Source organism: Anas acuta, chromosome 8, assembly GCF_963932015.1.
Source record: "Anas acuta chromosome 8, bAnaAcu1.1, whole genome shotgun sequence".
Classification (NCBI taxonomy): domain Eukaryota; kingdom Metazoa; phylum Chordata; class Aves; order Anseriformes; family Anatidae; genus Anas; species Anas acuta.
The window spans coordinates 5,964,689-5,986,129 of NC_088986.1; the positions used below are offsets into that span (position 1 = coordinate 5,964,689).

At 44.2% G+C, this 21,441-nt stretch overlaps 1 protein-coding gene across 2 annotated transcripts in view; it reads left to right on the plus strand.

The window, feature by feature from the left end:
- LRP8 (LDL receptor related protein 8) overlaps positions 1–21,441 on the plus strand; it is a 166,436-nt gene that overhangs the window by 400 nt on the left and 144,595 nt on the right. For both annotated transcript variants that reach the window (XM_068690150.1, XM_068690151.1), the window contains exon 2: positions 425–544. In XM_068690150.1, the coding sequence (XP_068546251.1) occupies positions 425–544 (120 nt within the window). The remainder of the gene's footprint in view (positions 1–424; positions 545–21,441) is intronic.

A 21,441-nucleotide genomic window follows, 5' to 3' on the forward strand; every position in this document is an offset into this window, starting at 1 on the left:
GCAGATTTGCCCCGTCCCCCCGCCCTCAACTTCATCAGGTCGGTTCCCTTTCCGGGGAGCGCCCGCCACCCCCCATCCCCATGTGCCCGGCCGTTTCGCCCCGGTAACGGGCGCGTGGCGGTCCCAGCATCGGTGCGCTTTTTAATTTTTCTTTGTCTTTCGCGTTCGGGATTCAACCATTCCCCTGTCATCCCGTGCCTCTAAATTGACGCGGGGGAGCTCGGGAACGGCCCCTTCCATCCGCGCACAAAGCGGCTCCGCCGTGCTCCCGCTGCCCGCCCCGAGCCGCTCAGCCCTGGCGAGCCCGGTCCCGGCTCCGACCCCCGCCGGTCCCCGGGGCCCTGCCCGGTGTCGGAGCGGCCCCGGGATGCTCCCGGTGGCGGAGCTCTCCCCGCTGACCCAGGCGCGGCCCCGTGTCTCGCAGGCGGCGTCAAGGAGTGCGAGGAGGACCAGTTCCAGTGCCGGAACGAGCGCTGCATCCCCGCCATCTGGAAATGCGACGAGGACGACGACTGCTCGGATAACAGCGACGAGGCGGATTGCCGTGAGTGCCGGGGGGGCCCGGAAGGGCGCCGCTCCCAGCGCCTCTTTTTTATGAATGAATGAATGAAGTCGCGCCGGCCCCGGCTCCGGCGCTGATTGGCTGCCGGCAGCAGCAGATCCGTGACGCGGCCCCTCCGTGGCGCGCCCGGCCGGGCCCCCTCCTGCAGCGCCCCTCGCTGCCTGCCCCGGGGGGCTCGGCCCCCGCCGCCAGCAGCAGCCCTGCCTGGGGCATGGCACGGGAGCTGGGGGGTGGGCGACCCCCCTGGGACCGCTACTGGTCCTCCCGGGAAAGCCGCTTTCCCGCAAGGTGCGGGGCTGCTGCGTGGTTTGGGGTTTAATAGGTATTTGTGGCCGTGGTGAGGGGAAGGGGGGCAGCGAGCAGGCTGCTTGGCTCCGCGGCCACACGGCGCTGCCTGGTTCCTCAGTAACGTGAGGGAAGAGGGAGCAAGGAGATCTGTACTTCCTGGCCTGGGCAGGTGGCAGTCTTGCCTTCCCCTGTGGTGTCACCGTGCTCTGTGTGCGTGGCACCCAGCAAACTCTGGGTGCTTTGCAGGGTTGTGCTGTTATTACCACTGTTTTATTTTGCTTAATTAGAGCTTCTGACAGCCTAGGACAATGTGTGTCAACCCTGTAGTGTGAGAAGCATCTGTGAAAAGTTATGCACCCTAAGTCTTAAAACTTCAGTTAAAGATAATTCTCTTTAAGTTGCAAATATTACAGCAGGCACTGCTTATCTCTCCAATTATCTTTGTAGAGTAATAGACACGGAACAACTCTCAGGTTGTAATTCACTAAACTCTTGAAAGTTTGTGGACCACAGGAATATATCAAGAAAAGAAAGAGTCACTAGTTATGTGTTCTCCAGTGTGTGACTGTCCTGTTAGCAGCTTCACTGGTACAGCTGTCTCACAGTGAATTCTGAATAAATTAGTTCATGGAGAGCAGGAATTCCCAAGCTCTTGCTCATATGAGACTTGATGTTGTAACAGTAAGTCAGTGAGTATAACATTTATATCTGGTGCTTTTGTATTCAGAGGACTTGACAGGCTTTACACATGCATAAGTTTATGATATGAGTGATTCAGCAGTGTTATTTAGTACAGATATAAACATGATTGATGTGAGAATTTTATTACTGCATCTCAGACTTGGAATTTTTAAGATTGCAAGAGACTTGGGGAGGCCATGGCTGACTGGGAACTAGCTTGAACTTGTGTGTAGTTGTACCTGAGAATATTTTCTCAGAAGTGTATGAGTTTCCAGAGAGAGACAGTAACTGTGGGAGTGCCAGCAGCCTCGGAGCAGGCTGACCCTGGTCTTCTTAAAGCCTTCTGGTTAAAAGCTGCTGTGGGTACTGTTGTACAGAGGCCTGGTGAGCTGCAGGTGGGCTGTGCTTTGGGAGCTGCTGTTTCAGATGTAGGGATGATGGCTGGGGGAGCATCTTGAGGAACAGATCCTGCACCCCGTGCTCCACATTCAGTGTCACTTAAGGTTTGTGGCCTGAGCTTCTTGCCTAGCATGAGTGAGTCAGTTGGAACCTGTACCCGGGCTGTTGTTTCTTCTCTTTTTCCTTGTGACCTTCTTTTTAAACATCGTGTCAGAAGACAGAGTGTAAAACATTCCCATTGAACATCTGCTCTACATGAATTGGGCCGTGTTAGGATGGTTAGGTCAACGATTGCATCTATCTGGTTTTGCTTCAGAGGGTGTTTACTGTTCTTTTGAGGGTGGTAAAAATAAAGTGGCTAGATTATAGTGGAATGGTGACTTTCTAATGTTAGGAAAGGGAAATTTTGCATGTGGAGACATCAAGAAGTGTTCCTTGCTTTAATCTGAATTTGGCATTTGTTAGTAGTGATTGAGGAACATACTGCAGAAATTACTCGTGGACTGTTCATTTAGTTTGTATACATAGAAAGAGACTTTGCAGTTGCAATTGTTCAGACTGGTTAAAGAAGTATTTTTACAAGCATTTTTCTCACTTTGTTTCAGAAGCGTTCTTTCATTAAAAATGTATAGCAGTTCTCAGCATATGTAATGTTTAGAGTTATACTCGCTGTATGAAAGAATATGTTCCACGTGGTTTTGTTGCTAGATGCCACCTCTGTCATTGCTATTCATTTAGAAACTATTTTATGAACATACGCTCAGGATGAAATTGTCCTGGAAAACTCAGCATGCTGGAGCGGTGACAGAGCGAAATGAAAACGCAGGTAGCCTGCTGGTGCTGAGTACTGATGTGGTGCGTGATAACCCCTGTAATTACTTGCTGATGCTTTTTCTGGAGCTGATAACATTTGTTATCAATGTGTCCACATATTTGTAGCTTACTGCTGTTCGTGTACATCCTTGCTCTCTGAAGACAGGATGGTCTTTATGTGCGTTAACAACCAGTTTGTGAAACATGCTTGTCCTTGTATGTAGACAGTCTGTATATGCTGGAAGAGTTTGTAACTGAAAATACTTTAAACAGTTCTGGAAGGAGATAAAAAACTGTATTTTGTTCATGGGCAAACAGGGTTGGCAGCCTTGCAGCACTGTGTGTGCTCCCTGCTGTAAGCTGTCCTCACGTAGGCTGCCGTTGTTGTTTTGGTGGTGTTATTTTTAATCCTTGAGAACTTTGTTGTTATAATATTGGCTTTTTTTAAAGGAGACTTAGACTAGAAGGAGAATATGTTGGCAATCATTCCGTATCATCTCCTGGGAATGTGCTTTTCTGTTCAGTGGCTCTCTTCTGCCGTGGTTGGTAGTTCAAGTTACCTACCTAGGCCTGTGTGGGCCTGAGCATGGGCAGCTCAGGAACTGACGTGTAATCAATGATCGCTGTAACTCTTACGCAGAGCAGCTTACTGCTTTGTGCAGTGTGTTAAGTTTATCCAAGGTTGCTCAACAGCCTTCTTCTTATGGGGCCAAATTCTTTCTTGGTATGTAGCAGTTGACTTTCAAGGTTTTACTTGTGGGAAATGACTCATATAGTACAAATTCAGTTTTATTTTCTTCCTTAATTTTTTTTTTCCCTTGAATTTGAACTGCTGTTGCTGATGAAGGAAGAAGCTACAAGCTCTCTGGCCACATGGTTCACTAGTGAGAACAGGCACTAGAAACTAAGTGAATGTCAGAAACAGGATTTACACCGTCATCCCTTGGTCAGCCTGGTAAGGTGCACATTCCATTGCAGAGTGGATTGTGTATCACTTTAAATGATCTTTACAATTTCAGCATGCTTCAAGAGGCATCTTTTCTCTACAGTTAAGATTTTGTGCCTTCTTTCTTTTGGAAGGAATCTTTTGGTTTTCTTCATTTGAGCAAGTATCAGGTGTGCACATGCTTCATATTTCATACTGAATATTTCAGTGTTACCCCGTCAAATTAAGTCCTTTTAGTAGTGCTGGTGATTAAAAGCAGTCAAAGGGCCACCGTAACAAACAGATGATTCTTGCAGTATGGAAATAAATTGCTGGGAATTTAGAGAAGAGCAGGAAAATAAGGGTTACAGAAAGTGCCATGCCTGTTAGGGAAGGGCAAAAGAAAGACCAAATAGATGCAGGTAGCAAGTATGCATATAGCTGCTGCCTCACAGGAAGTATAAGGAAACAATTTCTGGTAGCAAAGAAGGCCATCAGGGAGAAAGGAGACAGAATTCATTTGTCTGGAAGTGTTAACAAGAAGGAGGAGATACTAATTTGTGTATGTTGCAGAAATATATAAAGCTCTTCCTCTATTTAAACGTTTCACTGTTGATAAGCCTTCAGTATGGCAAAGAATATAGCCGCAAAAAGCAAGTAGTAGCTTAACCAGTTCCCTAAAAACGAAACAAGCTGTGAGGCCACTTCAGCTTTGTAGTAATCTGCCTGCAGGGGGACACATCCAAATGCAGAATTACTTACTATATGTCTCTCAAAGCTCCATTTTCCTTCTTTGTATTAGGATATTTTCTCTGTTGTTGCTTTCTGCTACTGCTGTTCACAGGGATGTTTTATACTGGGCAGGACTGAGGCTACCAAAAGTATGAGACAGTCCAAACGGAGTCACTGATTTCAAGGCTGTTCTTACATGCCTGGAATTGAGGGCAAACTCTTTGGAGCATCAGTAACCTTCCCCCTACCTTAGCCCGTGCCCTGCCTTGGGGCCCCACAGAATGTGACTGCAGAGCTGAGTCCTGCTTGCCTCGCTCTCCAGAGGAGGAAAGGCTCCTGCTCTCCGGCTGGCTTTGTGTGCAGGGAGTGTGCAGTTTGACTCCTGCTGCCTATGCGGAAGCCCAGGAGGCATCGTGGTATTATTTTTCTTGCTTTTCAGCTCAAATTTCATTAAAGCTGGAATTTGGGAATAAAAATATATTAAAAGCCTATTTGCAAACTAAAATCTGGATCCCGTGAAGAGTTAAATACATCCTGAGTGTAACGGTGTGCCGCGCTCGCAGGTGTTGGCATGGGACAAGGTAAGACAGCAGGTAGTCTCAATTGCCATAAACATTCTGTGATTTTTTTGATCTCCACTGTCTATTGCTCCAATTTTTCTTCAAGTTCAGCATTGAGACGTTATTCTCTGTTCTGAGTAATTGCAGTATGTTACTCCAGAGATGTGTGTGTCTCTTTTATATTTTTATATATATATATATATATATATATATATATATATATATATCATACATCAGCATGTGGAGAATTTTAGGTTTCCTTGACATATGCACGATCATATGCTCTTGATTATGTAGGTGACAGATAACTGGGTTGGTGGCCAGCTTGCGTGCTTATCCCAAAACGGGGAGCACTGGGAAGAGTGATGCAGAGAGGCAGGACACGTTTGCTTGCGTGTCTTCCTGTGGCTCGACTGTCCTGGTTTGTACTGTGTGGGTGTGTGAGCTGGTGTTTGAACTAGTTTATTGATTTCTTGTGTAATGTGGTGAGTATTGTCACTCATTTATCTTCTTTTCTTCATTATATTCTCGTTGTCTGTTCTGAGAAACCCAACCTGCTTATTTTTTTTGTTTCTGTGTTCCTTCCTCTTTTCATCCTTTATGTAGAAAATCAAGCATTAAGTCCAAATGTGAAACAAGTGTGTCCTTCTGCTTTTCCTTACCTCCTGGCACGTATGCTTGAGGAGTGTTACTAACTCTAGGTGCAGCTTCTTTCCCGGCCATGGTGCTTCTCCATCACTCCTGCTCAAGGTCTGTGAAAGAAATGGAGATAGGACTGTAAGAGGGAGCTTGGGGGCATGGGAACTGGGGGCATTATGGTTACAGAGGGAAGAGAAATTGATTTTATGGACTGCTGCTGTGCTATGCCAAGAAAGCACATGAATAGCTCTAGCTACTGTTACGGGAAGAGACGAGATCTGAAAAGCTTTCCTGAGGTCAAGGAGAATGAGAAGATTGAAAATAATGATTAAGTTCAAGAAGGAAATGATGAAAGTGCAGTCAGAACTGACAGTGACTTGGTTTGTTTATCAAAGAGCTCAGAGCTCTCATTTCAGAGGATATAAAAATATTCTACATTTTGAACCAGGGTAGGCAAGCTTCACCCAGAGCATTTTAATGTATAAAAAGATGAAACAAAAGTCAATGTAGACCAGCTCTCTTTGTCTGTGGTGTTACAGACCCAGGATTAGCACGCATCTGAGATGTGATTTCTTATTGATTGCTGTTGGAATGGAAGCTGCTTGGGATAATTTCATATTCAGCAGAGGATGTTTAGAGATGAATTGAAGTGAACAAATGCCAATGATGAGGCTGGAGGAACCAAGTGGAACATGTTGGTGAACACGTTAATCTGACACACCTGGACTCAGATTGGCAGGACTAGAGAGAATGTTTCTTGACTCCATTGTCTCTGTAAAGGAACGTTAAATGCTTGAGGCTTGAAGTTTAAGGCTTGACAATGTCTGACAGCTATTGATCTGCTCATCTGTTTCTAATAGAGCAGACGCCCAGCTTTTGCTGCAGCTAGCTTTTGTAATGGCACCAACTTTTTTAATTCACCGGCAAATTTGCTGTGTATTCGGTGTGCCACTGAGACTACGATGTGCTCTTGAAGATGTGTTCGTAGTGGACTTGATTTGGCATGAGATCGTCCTCATCCTTGCACTGTTCACATCCAACATCTCTGATAGCCTTTTTTCCTCTCCCCAGGCTTTCCCTGCTAATTCTCAAAACCTTGCCAGCACATGTTACTGCTGAGTTCTGCCTTCCCGTGCCACCGCATGCCTTACAAATGCTGTAAGATGTCAGTTTTCCTTTCTTTGCTTTGCCCAGGAAAACAAATCAGTGAGCCGAGTTTGAGTGACGGGGATGAAGATGTGTGTTGCTGCTTGTTTCCCTGCGCGGTGGCATGTCCTTGGTAGGAAAGCAGGCTGCCTGTTCCAGCGCGCTCTGCTGTGAGTGCAGACAGCTGGTTCTAGCCAAAGGGAAGCCTCTGCTGTTTTACAGCACTTGTGCAGGAAATGTTAAAAATGTCGAGTGTGATTTTTCTAACTCCGTTTCCTGATAAAATTATGAGTATTTAGCTAGCCACAAGGGAAATAGAGGGGGTAAAAGGCCCTGTGAAATAATTAATGCAGATTTTCTGCTGTGTGAAGAGTTCCATCTGAAATTCAAGAGATAACAAACTGATTAGATTTTAAAAGTTATAATAATGCTGCGAGCTAGCTGAAAAACAAACCTAAGCCCATCCAAACTGAAATGTTATCAAGAACCAGGTTTCCAACCAAGAGAAGCTGGAAGACTTTAAAAGGGGGATTAGAGCTCCAGCTCTGATCTCTCTGTGTCGTGCCCTAATAATGCCCTGATGGCACACGGTTCTGCTTCTGGCAGGGACGTGACTTTTCCCTGGGAGCTAAGCCTGAGCTGGCAACCTTGTGCCCTCCTCATGACGAGGTGAGTGGATGGTGTTGGGGCTGTCCTGCCGACGGGAGCTGGCATTGGGGTTCCTCGGGGTCCTACAAGAAGCCAGCAGCAGAGCCAAGAGTGACCGTGAGGTGCTAAACACACTCAACTGTATTGCTCACTGCGGGGTTACCTGTCAAACTGGGGGAGTATTTCAACTTTCCCTTCAGGCTTCCTGCCTTTTTCAGGCTAAGCTGAGGCCTGGCAGGCAGGGTACCCTTACAGGCAGTGCCGAGCAGAGTTAGGAAGCAGGAGATAACGGGATTTACAGTTGCCTTACAGTATGGCAAGTAGCCTTTGGGCTGTAGCCACGTGAAGTGAACTTTGCTGCCAGATTGTTTTCTTAGAGAAGACGCTCTGTCTCTGATCTATTGGTAATATTTTTGCATTATTAATATCTATTAAATGCTTGAGAGCATGTGTGGCACTGCACCAGGACCAGAGCAGCCGGGGCTCAGTTTCCATGGCAGCAGGAGCACAGTCCTGTACTTGCAGAACCAGAAGGGCTCTTTTTGGCAACTGCTGTCTGTGCTCTGATTACTTTTTTTTTTTTGCAAAGATAGATATCTAATTTAAAATCTGATTCATTAGTGCTGCAGAACCTTGTCCGTCCTGGGTGAGAATTTTGCCTACTGTAAGTTCCTTTTTCTTTTCTGGGCTTCTAGCTTGGTTTCTGTAGCTTCTGTGGATGGAATTTCTTTTACTTACCAAACACTGAAGGGGGGAGGGAAGAGGGTGCATTTAAATCCACTGAAAAGATGGAAATCTGTTTATTTTCATTAAATTTGGATACGTTATGTTGTTTTAGATGCTCGTCCTTTTCCAAATAGCCCAGCACAGTTTCATCAATTTAAGAAAGTGATTGTTGTGTACAACTGACAGTAATCTCTAAACTGTACTTTTTCCCTTATTTGGGTAACTGCTCCAATTCCAGGTTTTGAACTTGTTTTGTATTTTAGCTGGCCTTGTTTCATACTTTTTCATGCTTCCTTCTTAGAGGTGTAATAGGTGTTACAGTGTGCGTGGAGGTGATATTTTACTTGATTTCAGAGGGTGAATGAAAAGTTTCTTTCAATCCCAAGTCTGCGTTCAGCGGTGCGTTACCCAGTGCAGGCTTTCTGTCTATCTTTGTTTTGCCATCTTTGTCCGTGTTAAAAGTTAATTAAATTAATTTCCTTGGCTTTTCATGCTTTTTATATTTTAGTTGATCTAGATGAATAAGATTTCCAGGTGTTTTGCATGGGTCTCCTAACACAGCAGCTGCATGGTTTGCTGATTTAGCAGTGAGCGTATACCAGTAAGCCTTGCTGGATTTGCTGGACCTGTTCTGCCCAGACCTGATGCTACTTGGCATGATCCAGGGAGCAGTTAAAGAGCATAAATATCAGAATTAGCAGGAGTAGTGAATATGCTTGTGCTGAGTAGAAAAACAGGTGGCAGGTGATGTCTGTTTCAGATGTAAACTTGCAATTGTTCCCGTAGTCTTTTCCTCCTGGATCACGATGGCAGCTACGCAGCTACTTGCTGAGAGAGAGGAATGCCCCAGTTTCTTTGATAACTAATGTCTTTGCTGACTGATATAGGCCAAGAATTATACCTCCTTTCTCTCTAACTGCGTGCTTCTATTCGTATTAGCGTAGTGGCGTTACGCTCATTACACATTTGTCATCTGATGGCTGGTTAGCAGTGGAGCTTTCTCTAAATCTTCATACAAGTGGACTAAGCATTATCTTATGGAAGCGAAAAGTGGTGCTTAGAGAAGTTATCCTTTGCCCAAGGCTGTGGAGTGATTCAGCAACTCATTGTGAACACCAGTGACTCATGAAGAATGTTCCCAATTTCTTGTTTTCTGGTCCATTATCACATTGTTTTACACAGATAATCGTGTTCCTTGGATTAAAGGACTGTTCAAAGGCTTAGCCTTTGCTTTTGTTGTGTGCAGTTTGTCAAATATTCAGAAAAACCTCAATGTTTAGGTAACTCTCTTTCAAAATTTTAGTGGTGAGTCAAATGCAAGAAATGCTTCGGAGGGACTGCTGCCTGTATTTCCTATCAAAGACACACAGCAAACATGAGCATCTGAGAATGAACGTGATACTTGCTTTGGTTTTAAAAGTAGATTTCTTTCTTCTCATACATTCTAACGTATCCTAAAGAGTAACAGAGCACAGCCTGTATACAGGTGGGCAGCAGTGCAGCCACTTCTTTAGCTGGTCAGAAGCCCTGGTTTTGAGACTGCTCATGGCAGGTTTTTTATTGCTCAGAATGTTTTCTGTTTCATGTGGGGCGCTGCCTCTCCTGGCCTCCTTTACCTCCATGCCCACACCTTGCTGCTACCTAAGCACGAGCAATTGCAGTAATTTATCACTGGTGCACCCTTGCCATAATGAGTTCTTTGTAACATATCCTTGGCTGGCAAGAACCAGGATGAATAGGGAAGTTTAATTCACTATTAAGTATTTTATTGCTGCCTATCTTTTCCTTTTTCCTTTCCTGTGTAAAACAATGATAGCATTTGCCTTGAATCGATCTGAAGTTTGCACAATGAAACTTGTTTCTGCTAGTGTGGTAAGTACAGCTGGACCCTTACCAGTGACAACATTTACATAAGCTGGGTGCTACTAGGTGGTCCCTTTGGGCTTGTTCTACTCTGTAACAGTGACTTATATGAGAAGAGTTATGTGGTGGATGATCACTAGTTTCAAAGGGAAGCTGTGCAGCAGTCTCTGCCAGCATCACATTGGCATACTGAAATTACATGCCTAACTTCAAGGAATTGCCCTTTGCTGGCTGATTTCAGTTCCCTTTTATAAGAGAGCTCTTCAACAGAGAATTTTGTATGACTTTAAAAAAATAATATGGTAAGTGTATTTGCCCAAGGGGACAGTCCATGTTGGTTCCTGAAGTTAAATAAGGTTTGAGGAACTGTGTTGTCAGGTGCTGAAAAGAATCACATCTGTCCAGTTTGCTACTGGAGGGACTGATACTGGCATGGCACTGCAAAGAGTGTGAGTATGGAGCGGGAGAGAAATCCTGGGGCCTGTGATATAAATCCAGGTACTCTTTTCTAGAGGGTGTTGATAAACAGTAGTTAATTTTTCTTCGTGGCTGTAGATGAGCATGTGCCTGAATGCTGTGGAGCCTCTCCCAAGCTTGCAGTCAACCTCTCATTGCTCTGCTGGAGTCCTTTTCCTTCAAGTCCTTCCGCATGAGTTTAGCCATTAATTCTCATGGCCCTGCTTCTCAGAGTGCATCCTCAGCAGCAATGCACAGAGCCTTTACCAACACCTTCTCTCGCTCAGGCAGCAAAGGAAACTGCAGAGCTTGGCTGAGAGCAGCAGGCATTTCTTCACATTTGATTATGCACAAAATTATGTGAACGGTGGCAGCCTGATTTTGTGCAAATAGTTGTAGAAAGGATTAATGGCTCCTGTGCAAATGCTGCTCGCCCTGCCTGGATGCATTTAGCTTTTTTTTTATACATTATTTTTAAACTTTGAGAACAAAAGTGAGGTTGAGGCAGTGCTGTTTAGGGTGACATTGCTGGAGACAGGAGTTGATGGGGAGCTTCACACGTTTACTGCTGACTCCAATTGAGTTGAAGGCAGCTGGACACCAAATCATTGGGCATGCTGTGAAGTGCCTTGGCAAATGATAACCTGGAGGATGTATGTTCACAGAACAAAAGACATTACCTGTCACTGAGCCGTTCTGATCTTCCAGCTTTCAAGGTCAGGACTGAGATATTCAGCACCATGGGAAGTGTAGCATTCCAGCAGCAAGAGTCAGGTTTGTGCTGGGCTATCTGGAGCCCTCCGTTTATAGGGCTGGTGCCCTGGCAGCTTCACCTGTGCATGCTCAGCACACTAAGGAGTGTTTCAAAAAAAACCTGAAACTGAAATACCATTTTTAAAGGCAGTTTTTTCCTTCCTTCTCTCTGCAAGCAGGATAGCTGTCAAAGGGATGTCCATAATAATAAGGTTTGGACAGTGATTTTTGTTGCTCGCAGAGGTTCCTTTTCTATACCTCATTGTGCTGGCTTCATTACCATATCACAGGGTTAATTTTAGGGCATAAAAAAGATACTTATCTGGCAGTGAAAACCACAGAGTGGGGAGGAAGGCAGCTGAGTACAGGACCTAATATGTGCCTTTTACTTCCTACCAGATTTTTTTTCTTTCTGTGGAGTGCGAGTTTGATTGTGGCATTAGAAGCATATTCAAGGACTGGTTTAGGGCAGAATCTGCTGTATTGTTTCTGAGTAGTGTTTTCTCCCTGCTACTTATTTCTGATGAAGTGTGGGATTAGGTTTCTTAAGGGAAAGAACAAGCCTGATGAGACCTAGAACAAGAAACTGAAATTCTCAAAAGCTTTTCTTAAAAAAAAAAAAAAAAGTCTGTTTTTCTGACTGTGGTATACCTGAGAGCTCATGTCATCTCTGCTTGAGCTGGCTGGGGGTGAATTTCCTATGGAAGAGGCTTTTGGTGCATCAGCTTGACCTTTACCATAGGAAAAGGGCACCTGTAAATGTCATTTTTCTATGGTAACCAGCTGGGGACTATCTGTTAGCGTGTTGTTTTTTACTCTGCTCTTATAAGAGCAGAGATTTTTACAGCAGTTTGACCTATAAGGGTTTTGCAAGTTTCACTATCTGACATTGGCTAAATTCCCATCGATACAGGGAAAGGAGAAAAGATTCATACTTGTTACCTCTGAGAGGGGTTTGTGTTTCTCATTGAGTAGGACTTGGAAGGTCCAGGATCCCATCTCATTCTGAACTGTTAGCAATCAAAATATTCAAGCAGAAGTACCTTGGGATTTGGGGAAGATACTTGCTGTATGTTCTGCTCTAATTAATTGTGCCATTTGGCGGGGTTTTCTTACTGCTTTAGTCTACAGACGGTACCGTTCCCTGATGCTGAGGCTTGAAGAGAGAAAACATTTTGTCTGCGGGATGGCTCAGCCTGGTCTTGCCTCTGAAGAAGTCTAAGGAAGTGCTGATCTATTAGTTCACCTTGCTGGCTAACGCCTCGGCCCTGTGGCTTCATAGCACAGGTCTGACCTCCCTGCCAGCAGAGCTCTGCGAGGGTTGGCATCTAGCTGCAAAATCTGCTGCTGTGGGCCCAGAAGGGCTGAAAGGAGGCGGCTTCGTGTGGCTCTGCTGAGAGAAGAGTCCCACAAAGCGGTGTACAGGCTGTGCTCCTATCACCCCGTCAGTTGAGTACCCCAGGCAAAGCTCCTTGTACTTCCTGCCAGTCTTGAATCCTGGCCTGGCTATGGATGGGAAGACCCCAATATTATCGCTTTAATCCACTTGCTTATGGAAACACTTGAAGTTCGTGTTCCGCTTTAGATGTTGCGCAATATTTTCAACTGACACATGCACACAAAGCCCAAAAAAAAACCCAAGAAACCCAGCCATGAGCCATTTGGAGAGGCTGCTTCTCCTGCTAAGCTGCAGGCTATCAAATTGCTCCACAGATCTCTTGGTGAGTTCAGAACAAGTTTATTGTCTCCGTGTGGGTATTTAGTGAGTCATTGTAAACTTTTACAGCGTTGTCACATCAGTGTTGTAACCTCCATCCTGCTTTTTCAGTTCCCATTCCCCTGCTAATATTAATAGCGTTTTCCTGTAGTGTGAAAATACAAAAACACTTCCAGAATAGTAGAGTTTTAGTTTGGCCACGGTATGTGGCCAGGCAGGGTTGCCAAATGTTTCTGCATTTCTGTCCCTGATGTGCACTTGTGTATGTGTGTGAACTTGATGGAGATTTGTTTTGATGAGCTTTTGCCAGGTCTGACTTCTGCTCAAACAGCGTTAAGTTGGAATAAGTGAACCAAATGAACTGCCTCTGCGTGTTCCAGCATTCTGCCTCTCCTCCACGTGAAGAGAAGGTAACAGCGGTTCAGTGCTGCCAAATCTATTGTATTGCAAAGTTTTTCCAGGAAAGCGGCTGGAGGGTAAAACTGTACTGGATTCTGGTGTCAGGGGATGTTGCTCAGGAAGGCTTCTTGCAGCCCTTCTGGGGACGGCATTCAGGGGCCATGTTCTGGGAGAACACGTGGTGAGATCCAGGCCTGCTGAAGGGATACAAAGCAGCTCGAGCTGTGGGATTTGGGGGCTTCGGAGAACTCTGTCAACTGTTCTCCTCTGGAACAGCCTGCATCCCTGCGCAGAGTGCTTGTAGCGTAAACTTGCCTGGCACTGGAAGACAAGGAAGCCTGAAGAGAAATAAAATGTCAGCAGGGCTAAGAATGAGACCCATATGCAGGGTTTAGTGAGCCAGCTGGAAACTCAGCCACATCTGAACTTTGTGGTTTTAATAAGCAGAGTTTGTGATGCTGGTTGAGGAAACATGCCCAGCGTGGAGAACCTACAAAGAGCAGAAGGAGGATGTGATAGAAAAGGCAGGCTGAAAGCTTGACAAAACGTGACCCTGTTTCAACAGGCTCTGTGGCAGGCTTTTCCCTCCTCTGCCAAAAAAGCTGTAAGCTTTTATCTTCAAATGTCATCGAGGGAAGTCCTCATCTGGAAACAGAGACGTTTGTGCTTAGGCAGTTTGTTCCTTGGCCTTGGATCGCTGGCAGTAACCACGACGGTGCATTTCTCCATCACGTAGACCTCACCAATTCTTTAGGGTTGGCAGCTCCCTGTCGGCATCAGGTGGTGCCAGCATGATCCCAGTTGTCAGTGCTGTAGAGGTGAGCAGCTTTCCCCATCTCACAACGGAGTTTGATGGGGTGACAAAACGCACACGGAAACTTGCTGAGCAGCAGATGTTCAACAGGAGAGCAGGAGACCTCTGCATTGATTTAGTGTTGCTGTTTCCTGGGGCACTGGCTTTGCACGCAGAGAAGTACAGCTGCCAGCACAGAGCACTGGAAGGATGTGACCAGGTGTCAGCAAGGTGTATTTCTGCTGCAAGAAGTAGCAATAGGAAAACAAAAGTGTCCGTGTTCTTGTATGACTTAGTGGGGCAGCTAGGCCCCAAAAGTGATACTTTGGTTATTCAGTAGATGGCCTACTTTTTGAAATGAAAGCCAGGAGTCTCATTATAGCCATCGAGAGATGCTGGGGTTTTAGCTCTTTTAAAATGTGATCTATTTATTCAGGCAAGGACAGGGACTTGGTATAAAATGCCTTTTTATTTTATATTGGTCCCTTCCTAGGTTAGCACAGAGAAGCCCCTTCAGCTCTCATTTCCCCAATTTATACACTTGTGAGATGGGGAAATGGTTTGTCTTTATTTTTGTAAAATAATGCAGTCCACCTATGGTCAAAAGAGTGGAGTTCGGAGCTTGGTATTGCTATTTAGCTTTAATGTGTGTGCTTGCAAACAAAATCAGCAAACTGGCATTTGGTCAAGAGAAGCAGCTTTCAAGTTTAGAGGGACGGGCTTTTGAATCCAGTAAGAATATTGAATGCAACCCAGATGGCATCCTGGAGGGAAGTTTTGTGGCATCAATTAGCTTGTAGGTGACCATGCTTCTAGCCAACTGTGAATAATTTGGCAGCTTGCCACTTGACTGTTAGCGCAAATTCAGAGCAGTGAGATGAAAGAGAGATCCTCAGAGACAAAGAGAACGATGTCTTCACTTGAGGAAAGAGATTTGCAGATACCGTTTCTTAAATGATTTAAGCTGTCTGCTCTTGCACAGCCACATATCTCAGCCTCATCTATATACACTTGTCTGCCCCATTTGTACAAATAAACCCGTCTAAAACTTTTCTTCTGTCAAATTTCACTTACTGTAATTTAATCTCCAGAAGGAGTCTGAAAATAAAAGGGCCACCAATAGCTGGACCAGTGCCCTTGTAGCTGTTAGAAGGTGAGCTTAATTTAACGTTTCCCTCTGGAAATATTCTTACCTGGATTTTAGGGCTTGAATATTTCTACTGCAGGTTAAGACTAAATGAAGCTGTTACACTCTGGTCTCAAAAGGATCTGCAAAATCTCTGAAAAGCTAACTGTAGTGAAGTAGATTGTGGTACTGTAGTTTCTTATCAGTCCACTGAGAACCGAGTCTAAAGAACAGTGAGAGCAAACAGCCCTTACGGGATCGCTGGGGGACTGTGACTTACCTGATGGGACACCGAACTGGAATCGGTTCTTGTTGATTTGCAGAATGCACATCAGCTTATGGAAATGTTTCTGCAGGGGGTTTTGGTATGTATTATTTTTAAAGCCTATTTTAAAGGGACTTAAAATCATCTCTGTGTCTCAGGTGCCAGCATTTCAGATGGCTTTTGCATCTGTACGAGGAGGGATAATTAGGTTTGTAGAACAGATGTTCTGGAAGCCTGCACTGCAGTGCGCCTGGCTGTTTCTGGCTGCAAAGATTTACTCCTGGGTGCACTTGTTTTCTTCTTATGTAGGAGAACTGCAGATTCCTGAACAGTCTTTCTGTATCCAGTAAGGACATCAAGATCTCATACCAGATTTAATCAGTAAGTGCTTCACGAAGAGCTTTAGAAAGCAACAGTTTTGCTCCCAGGAATTTATTTCAGCTGCTTAATGCTGAATTTTTACTTTGCACTGAAACGTGTTGTGGCTTGTCAAAATGGGCAGAAGTGTTTGCAAAGAAATAATGATGGTGAAGACTTGCACTCCATTCTCTTGAGGATTAGCAATAAAAACAAACAACAAGAACAACAAAACAGGGAAAGTGGAATTACACCATTATCAGAATTGCATTCTGTTGTGCCACGCTGGCTGTTGGGGAAAGAAATGGATATTGTAAATAGCCAGATAGGAACAAGGCTATGAATTGTGAAAGTGGAAGTAAGCTAAGAGTGACCCAGGACTGATAAAATACAGAATGTTCTTTGTGGAACTTTTTGGTCTGGAGATGTCATTTTGCTCAGCTTTATCACATCACACAAGGCTGTACGCTTCTCCCAGTGTTGCTGTTCTTAAAAGTGCAGCATTTTGCTTTTGAAAAGCATTAAATGGAAAAAGCTATTAAATGGAGTTGTGTGTTTTTTTTATCAAAAAGCTGTATCTGATTTTTACGGAACAGGTAAAATTATGTGCAGATGTGCTTTCCCTCATTTTTTCTGTTATGCCTGTTTTATTTTTTTTATTTTTATTCTTTTTTTCAGAAACGAGAGCTTAGGCAGGTGATCAGCCTTTCAAAAGCTACCAATTTGCTTCCACTTCAGAGGTGACAGGTCTCTTTCAAAAGTGACTTTGCAATGTCATTCCTTCTGGCACTAGTCCAATACAGCACACTCATTTATTTTTACAACTTCAAAAAGATTTGCTGTGAGAAACAACAATAGCTTCAAGGAAGGAACTGGCGGCACAGCACTGGAAAAAATAAAAGCTTTCAAAACTTCACAGGAGTGCATATATGGGAAGAAAAATGCTACACATTCAAAATGATTCAGTAGAAGACTTTTGGAGGTGTGTGCTTTGAACTGGAAATAAAAAAAGGACAGTAGTTTCTTGTTTCTATTTTCCAGCTGCTGAATTGGGCTCAGTTATCTTCCTCTACAGAGCAAACTCCTCTCCAGTTATAAGTTAGTGGAAATTGCAGGGACTTCCTCAGCATAGTTCATTCATTTCACGGTAACCACTGAAGAGAGAAACATGCACTCTCAGGCATTTTACAAGGAAAGCCAAAGCATAATGTTATTTTTAGATGTGATTTTTTTCAGATGCCTGCTGAAAGAGCTTTCTCTCTCTCTGCTTTGCATAATAACGAACCAAGCAATCAGATCTTTATGTAAATAAAACTTGCAGCACACTCGATCAATTTTTTTTTTTTTTTTTTTTGCTTGGCAGGTATAGAATGAAATCACAGAGAAGCTAGTTAGTTTTCACAATTAATGCTGATTTTGCACTAGTCACCATTTTAAGAGTCACCTGAAATCTAAGTCCCTGCAAAATCCTGGTCAGAGAATTTTTTTTCCTTTCTCCAGAAGTTGCTTTGTCATGGCACTCTTCAGAGGCCTTTAATTTTCCTATCACTTTTGGCAGAGTCATGTTTGAGTTGCACATTTTTCTCTGAATGCTGCAGTAATTAGAAAGACGTCCTAACAACATGCTGCCAAACTCAGCTGAGTGACTTTCCTCTCACGCTCAGTGCAAGATGAATCCTTCTCGTGCCTCATGCACGGAAAAGTTCAATTCCTTCCTCTCAATTACCTTCATAGTTTATGCAGTGATCCATCAGAGAAAGCAATAAATACAGTAGAAGGTTGCTGTACATATGCAATTTCTGTTGTGGGTGAAGTTCAAAATCCGTTGCAATTTTCCCTTGCTTCTTTCCACGGAACCCTTCCAAATTCTTCTCATATCTTCTCAGGGCTGTGCACCAGGGCTGCTGGATGAACTAGCAACAGTGGGAAGATCTTGTAAAATTTTTAGTACCCACTAGGACAGTCCATTTTCTTTTTTACTTGGAGGCAAAAAAGTCTCACAAAGCTTTAGGGCTCTTACAACTTGGAAACTTAGCTGCTTATCATCACTCACAGCAAGCCTACTTTTAGGATTTCTGATGGATTTCTCTTCCATTTGACTTTTGTATTTTCGAGTAACTCGTACAAACCTTTGATCTGATGCCTCATCTAATTTCCTCCTGTACAATATTTTTCTGAGATGAGTACCTGAAAAGCATAAACAATCTGTGACACTACTGCCACTAATTATGGCTAACGAGTGTTTTTTTTAAAGCATTCTCATAAACAAACACAAAGAGTAGCAATATTTCAAGCTACTGCTTGTTTTTTATTGCTTTTTATGCTTCTGCTAAGTTTAATTTTAAATGTTTCAAATTTGGCCACATACAATTGCCATTTTTGGGGGTCTCTGAGCCGTGTCTGAAATGTAAAAATCTTTCACAGATGCACACAGAGCAGATCTCTCCCATTTCATACAATTTAAAAAGGTATTGTCTGGGTTTCTGCGCTCCTTCTTATGTGCTGCTGACTGCCACCAAAGAGGAGGTGTGTACAGGCTGAGATTTGCTTTCCATCAGTGAGGATGCTAATTCAGAGCTTTTTCACACAGGCTGCCACTCTTATAATCTTAATGAAGTTCCTATAATGATAATCATCTTTGAGACCTCTGCTTTGTTTTCAGACTTGATTGAAATTAATCAGCTAGTTTGATTAGTGGATGTTAGCAGGAGGTGGAACTGACGGGAAAACAGCACGATCACAGTGGCCTTGTGAGACACCAGGCTACAAACAGACCTGGCTTCAAACTGGAGCTCCATCTTTGTCCCTGCCAGTACCAGGGGTAAGTTACAGATCCCTAACACAGACATCTAGTGGTGGAATAACATACTGCAAATAGAGGTGCTGGTAGCATGTCACTGAGGATCCTGGCTCCATACATCCATTTTTTCACAGGAAAGATACTTCCAAAATGAGAGACCTATCAATGCTCACAGCTCTAGAATAATGAAACATCAAATCTGTTTTGTAGGTGCAGTTGGTTGCGCTCTGCAGAGTGGGGAATCAATACAGAAATCCCAGGGATAAGCAGAAAGCTGGTAGTTTACCAGTGGGAGCAGATTTATTGCTTACATTGCTGCTCTGTGTTATGGAGAAGTGGATGGATAAACTCGGGGCTTAAGGTTGCTATAAAAGCACAGTTCAGAATCAGAGGAAGGCAATGAGATTTTGGTTTGGGATATTAATTGGTTTTCACGTTGATGTGGATATCCCTCATTCATTTTTCTGTAATCCACAGATGTTGTCCTTCCTCTGATTACTTCTGTATTTTATCTTCATAGTAAGTTTTTTAACGTACATTTAGATGAAATTTGGGTTATTTCTGAAATGTGGTCGTCAGGCTGCTGTGAGGAGATCCAGACTTGCTTTTGTTCATGCTGAGGTTGAGCAACTTTCTGGCCTTAATCCCGGAGCGTTTGCCTTGAGGCTCAGGCTCCATGTCAGGGACACCCCTTCAGCAGCGGCCTTGCTCAGGTGGTGAAATTGGTGCCGTTTCCCCCAGGTCTCAAGTTTGGCTTATGGCTTGTTCAAGTTCACTTCCACTTCTGTATTCCATTGTCAAGGTCCAGTTTCTTTTATTTTCTTTGATGCTGTTGATATGGATTTCCTCATGGCAATCTGAATTCCTCAAGCTGTTTCTCCCTTGCACAGAGACGCGCACGGTCTGCTCTCCGTGGTGCTGCAGTTGGTGAGTGAGTGCTGGAGGCCTGCCTGGTCCTCGCTTTCATGGGAGAGACATGCCCCTTCCCACTCCTGGAGCTTCTTCCAGAGGAATTACAACAAGATAAGGACTAAGAATTCAAACTTTTGTTAAAGGAGATATAGCTTTGATGTCTAATGGTGGCAACAGATCACAGTATAAACTGTTTAGGGGCAGTGTCTGTCACTGGAACTTTTTAGGAACAAACAAATTTCAATCAGGAGTGGCTCAGGTAAATTTGAACCCTCCTTGGGGCAGGAGTTTGAAAGAGGGGCACTTCAAGATCCCTTGAGCCCTACTTCATGTATTTCCCTTTGGGAAGGAAGGTGTGTGTGGCTGCTTCCTGCTGCTTCTGCTTTATGCCTAAATTCTGAGGAGATGATTTGTTTTGCTCTTGGTTGAGCAATACTTTTTTTAAAAAGAGCAGTCACAAAACTGACCATCTCTGTGGGAAGGAAATGCATTAAAATAATGGGACTTTATTAACAGCCTGGGAATCCTGCCTGCTTATGCTAAGTTCAACTCTTCAGATGCTGGCAGTGCGCTCACTGAACAGAAAATCCATCTGTATTTGAATCTGACACAGAGGCCGTGGTAATGCAACTTGTAGGTCTTAATTGGGCTCTGCAGAAATGACCAGGTTAGTAGCAGTGTTTGCAGCCTGGCCTACTGCTAGGCTCCATTTAGGGGGGCTGTTAACTCTGTGCTGGGGTTTCCTGGTGTCATGCTGAAACGTGCTCGCTGACAGAGACGGTGCTGGTGTCAGACGTCCACATGCAGGGCTGTCACAGTCTGGATATTCTGCAAAATTAGTTCTTTTATTGACATTGCTGAAGATTGACATGCATTTCCTAAAGAAAATCTGGACGCCCAGCCCTAAAAATAGCCAAAGACAACTGGCTTCTGAGTAGCTTGCAGCCAGTCTGTGGCCTTAGAGGAAACAAATCTGTTCATGAGCTTCTGGTGAGCCGATCCAACATGTGACTCTGTCCGGTCTTTTGCATGTTTTCCTAGCCCCAAACTTTGATGCTTTCACTAAGTCACCAGAAGTGCAACCTCTGAAATTCTCTCTACGCATTCAGATAGGGCTTAAGAGGTCAGCTTGGCACCGAACCCTCCTGCTGGATATGGCTGCTGCAGGTAAACCTCCCAGCAGGATTTAGGATCTGCGTCGTTGACCTGAGATGTGAAGCAGTTGACTCTCTGCTGCTCTGGGCTCTGTTCACAAAATCACCATGTGTCCGTGTAATCAATGAGAAAAATCAACAGGACTCCGAGTGTGCACACAAGTGGGCAGGATTGATGGAGGTATAAATCACTGTCCTGCGGCCCGAAGGAAGGTGCTAAGTAGCAGTGTGTACCGTGAGCTGTAGAGGTGTAAGCTGCTCACAGTGTGTCTGATGGCTGCTGGAAGAAGTGGCACACAAACGGAGTTGGAACGGTTGTGATGCGATGGCAGAGCCTTCAGGGAATGGAGGCGAGGTGTCTGTGGGTTGCTGCTTTTTAGAAATTGGTCTGGCCTTGGCTGCAGCTGCATTTTTATGTGACGTTGGACAAATTGCTTAACCTCTCTGAGCATCGTTGCTTAAAATGGAAATGCCAATATTCTTGCCAGCCTTTGTGAGCCACCGCTGGATTAATGGATCAAAATTTTGGTATAAAGTGTAAGCATTACTTATTAAGCATTTTATCTTGTTTCCTTGCAAAGCAGCCAGGCCACCTTGAAGTGTCACAGCTGCCCAAAGTGGTAGAGGGGACCTACCACACTTGCCTGAATTGAGATTGCCTATAAATCTGTATGGATTGGCTTAGAAAAATATTTTAAACAGGGTTCATTTAGTGCTCAAAGTTTAA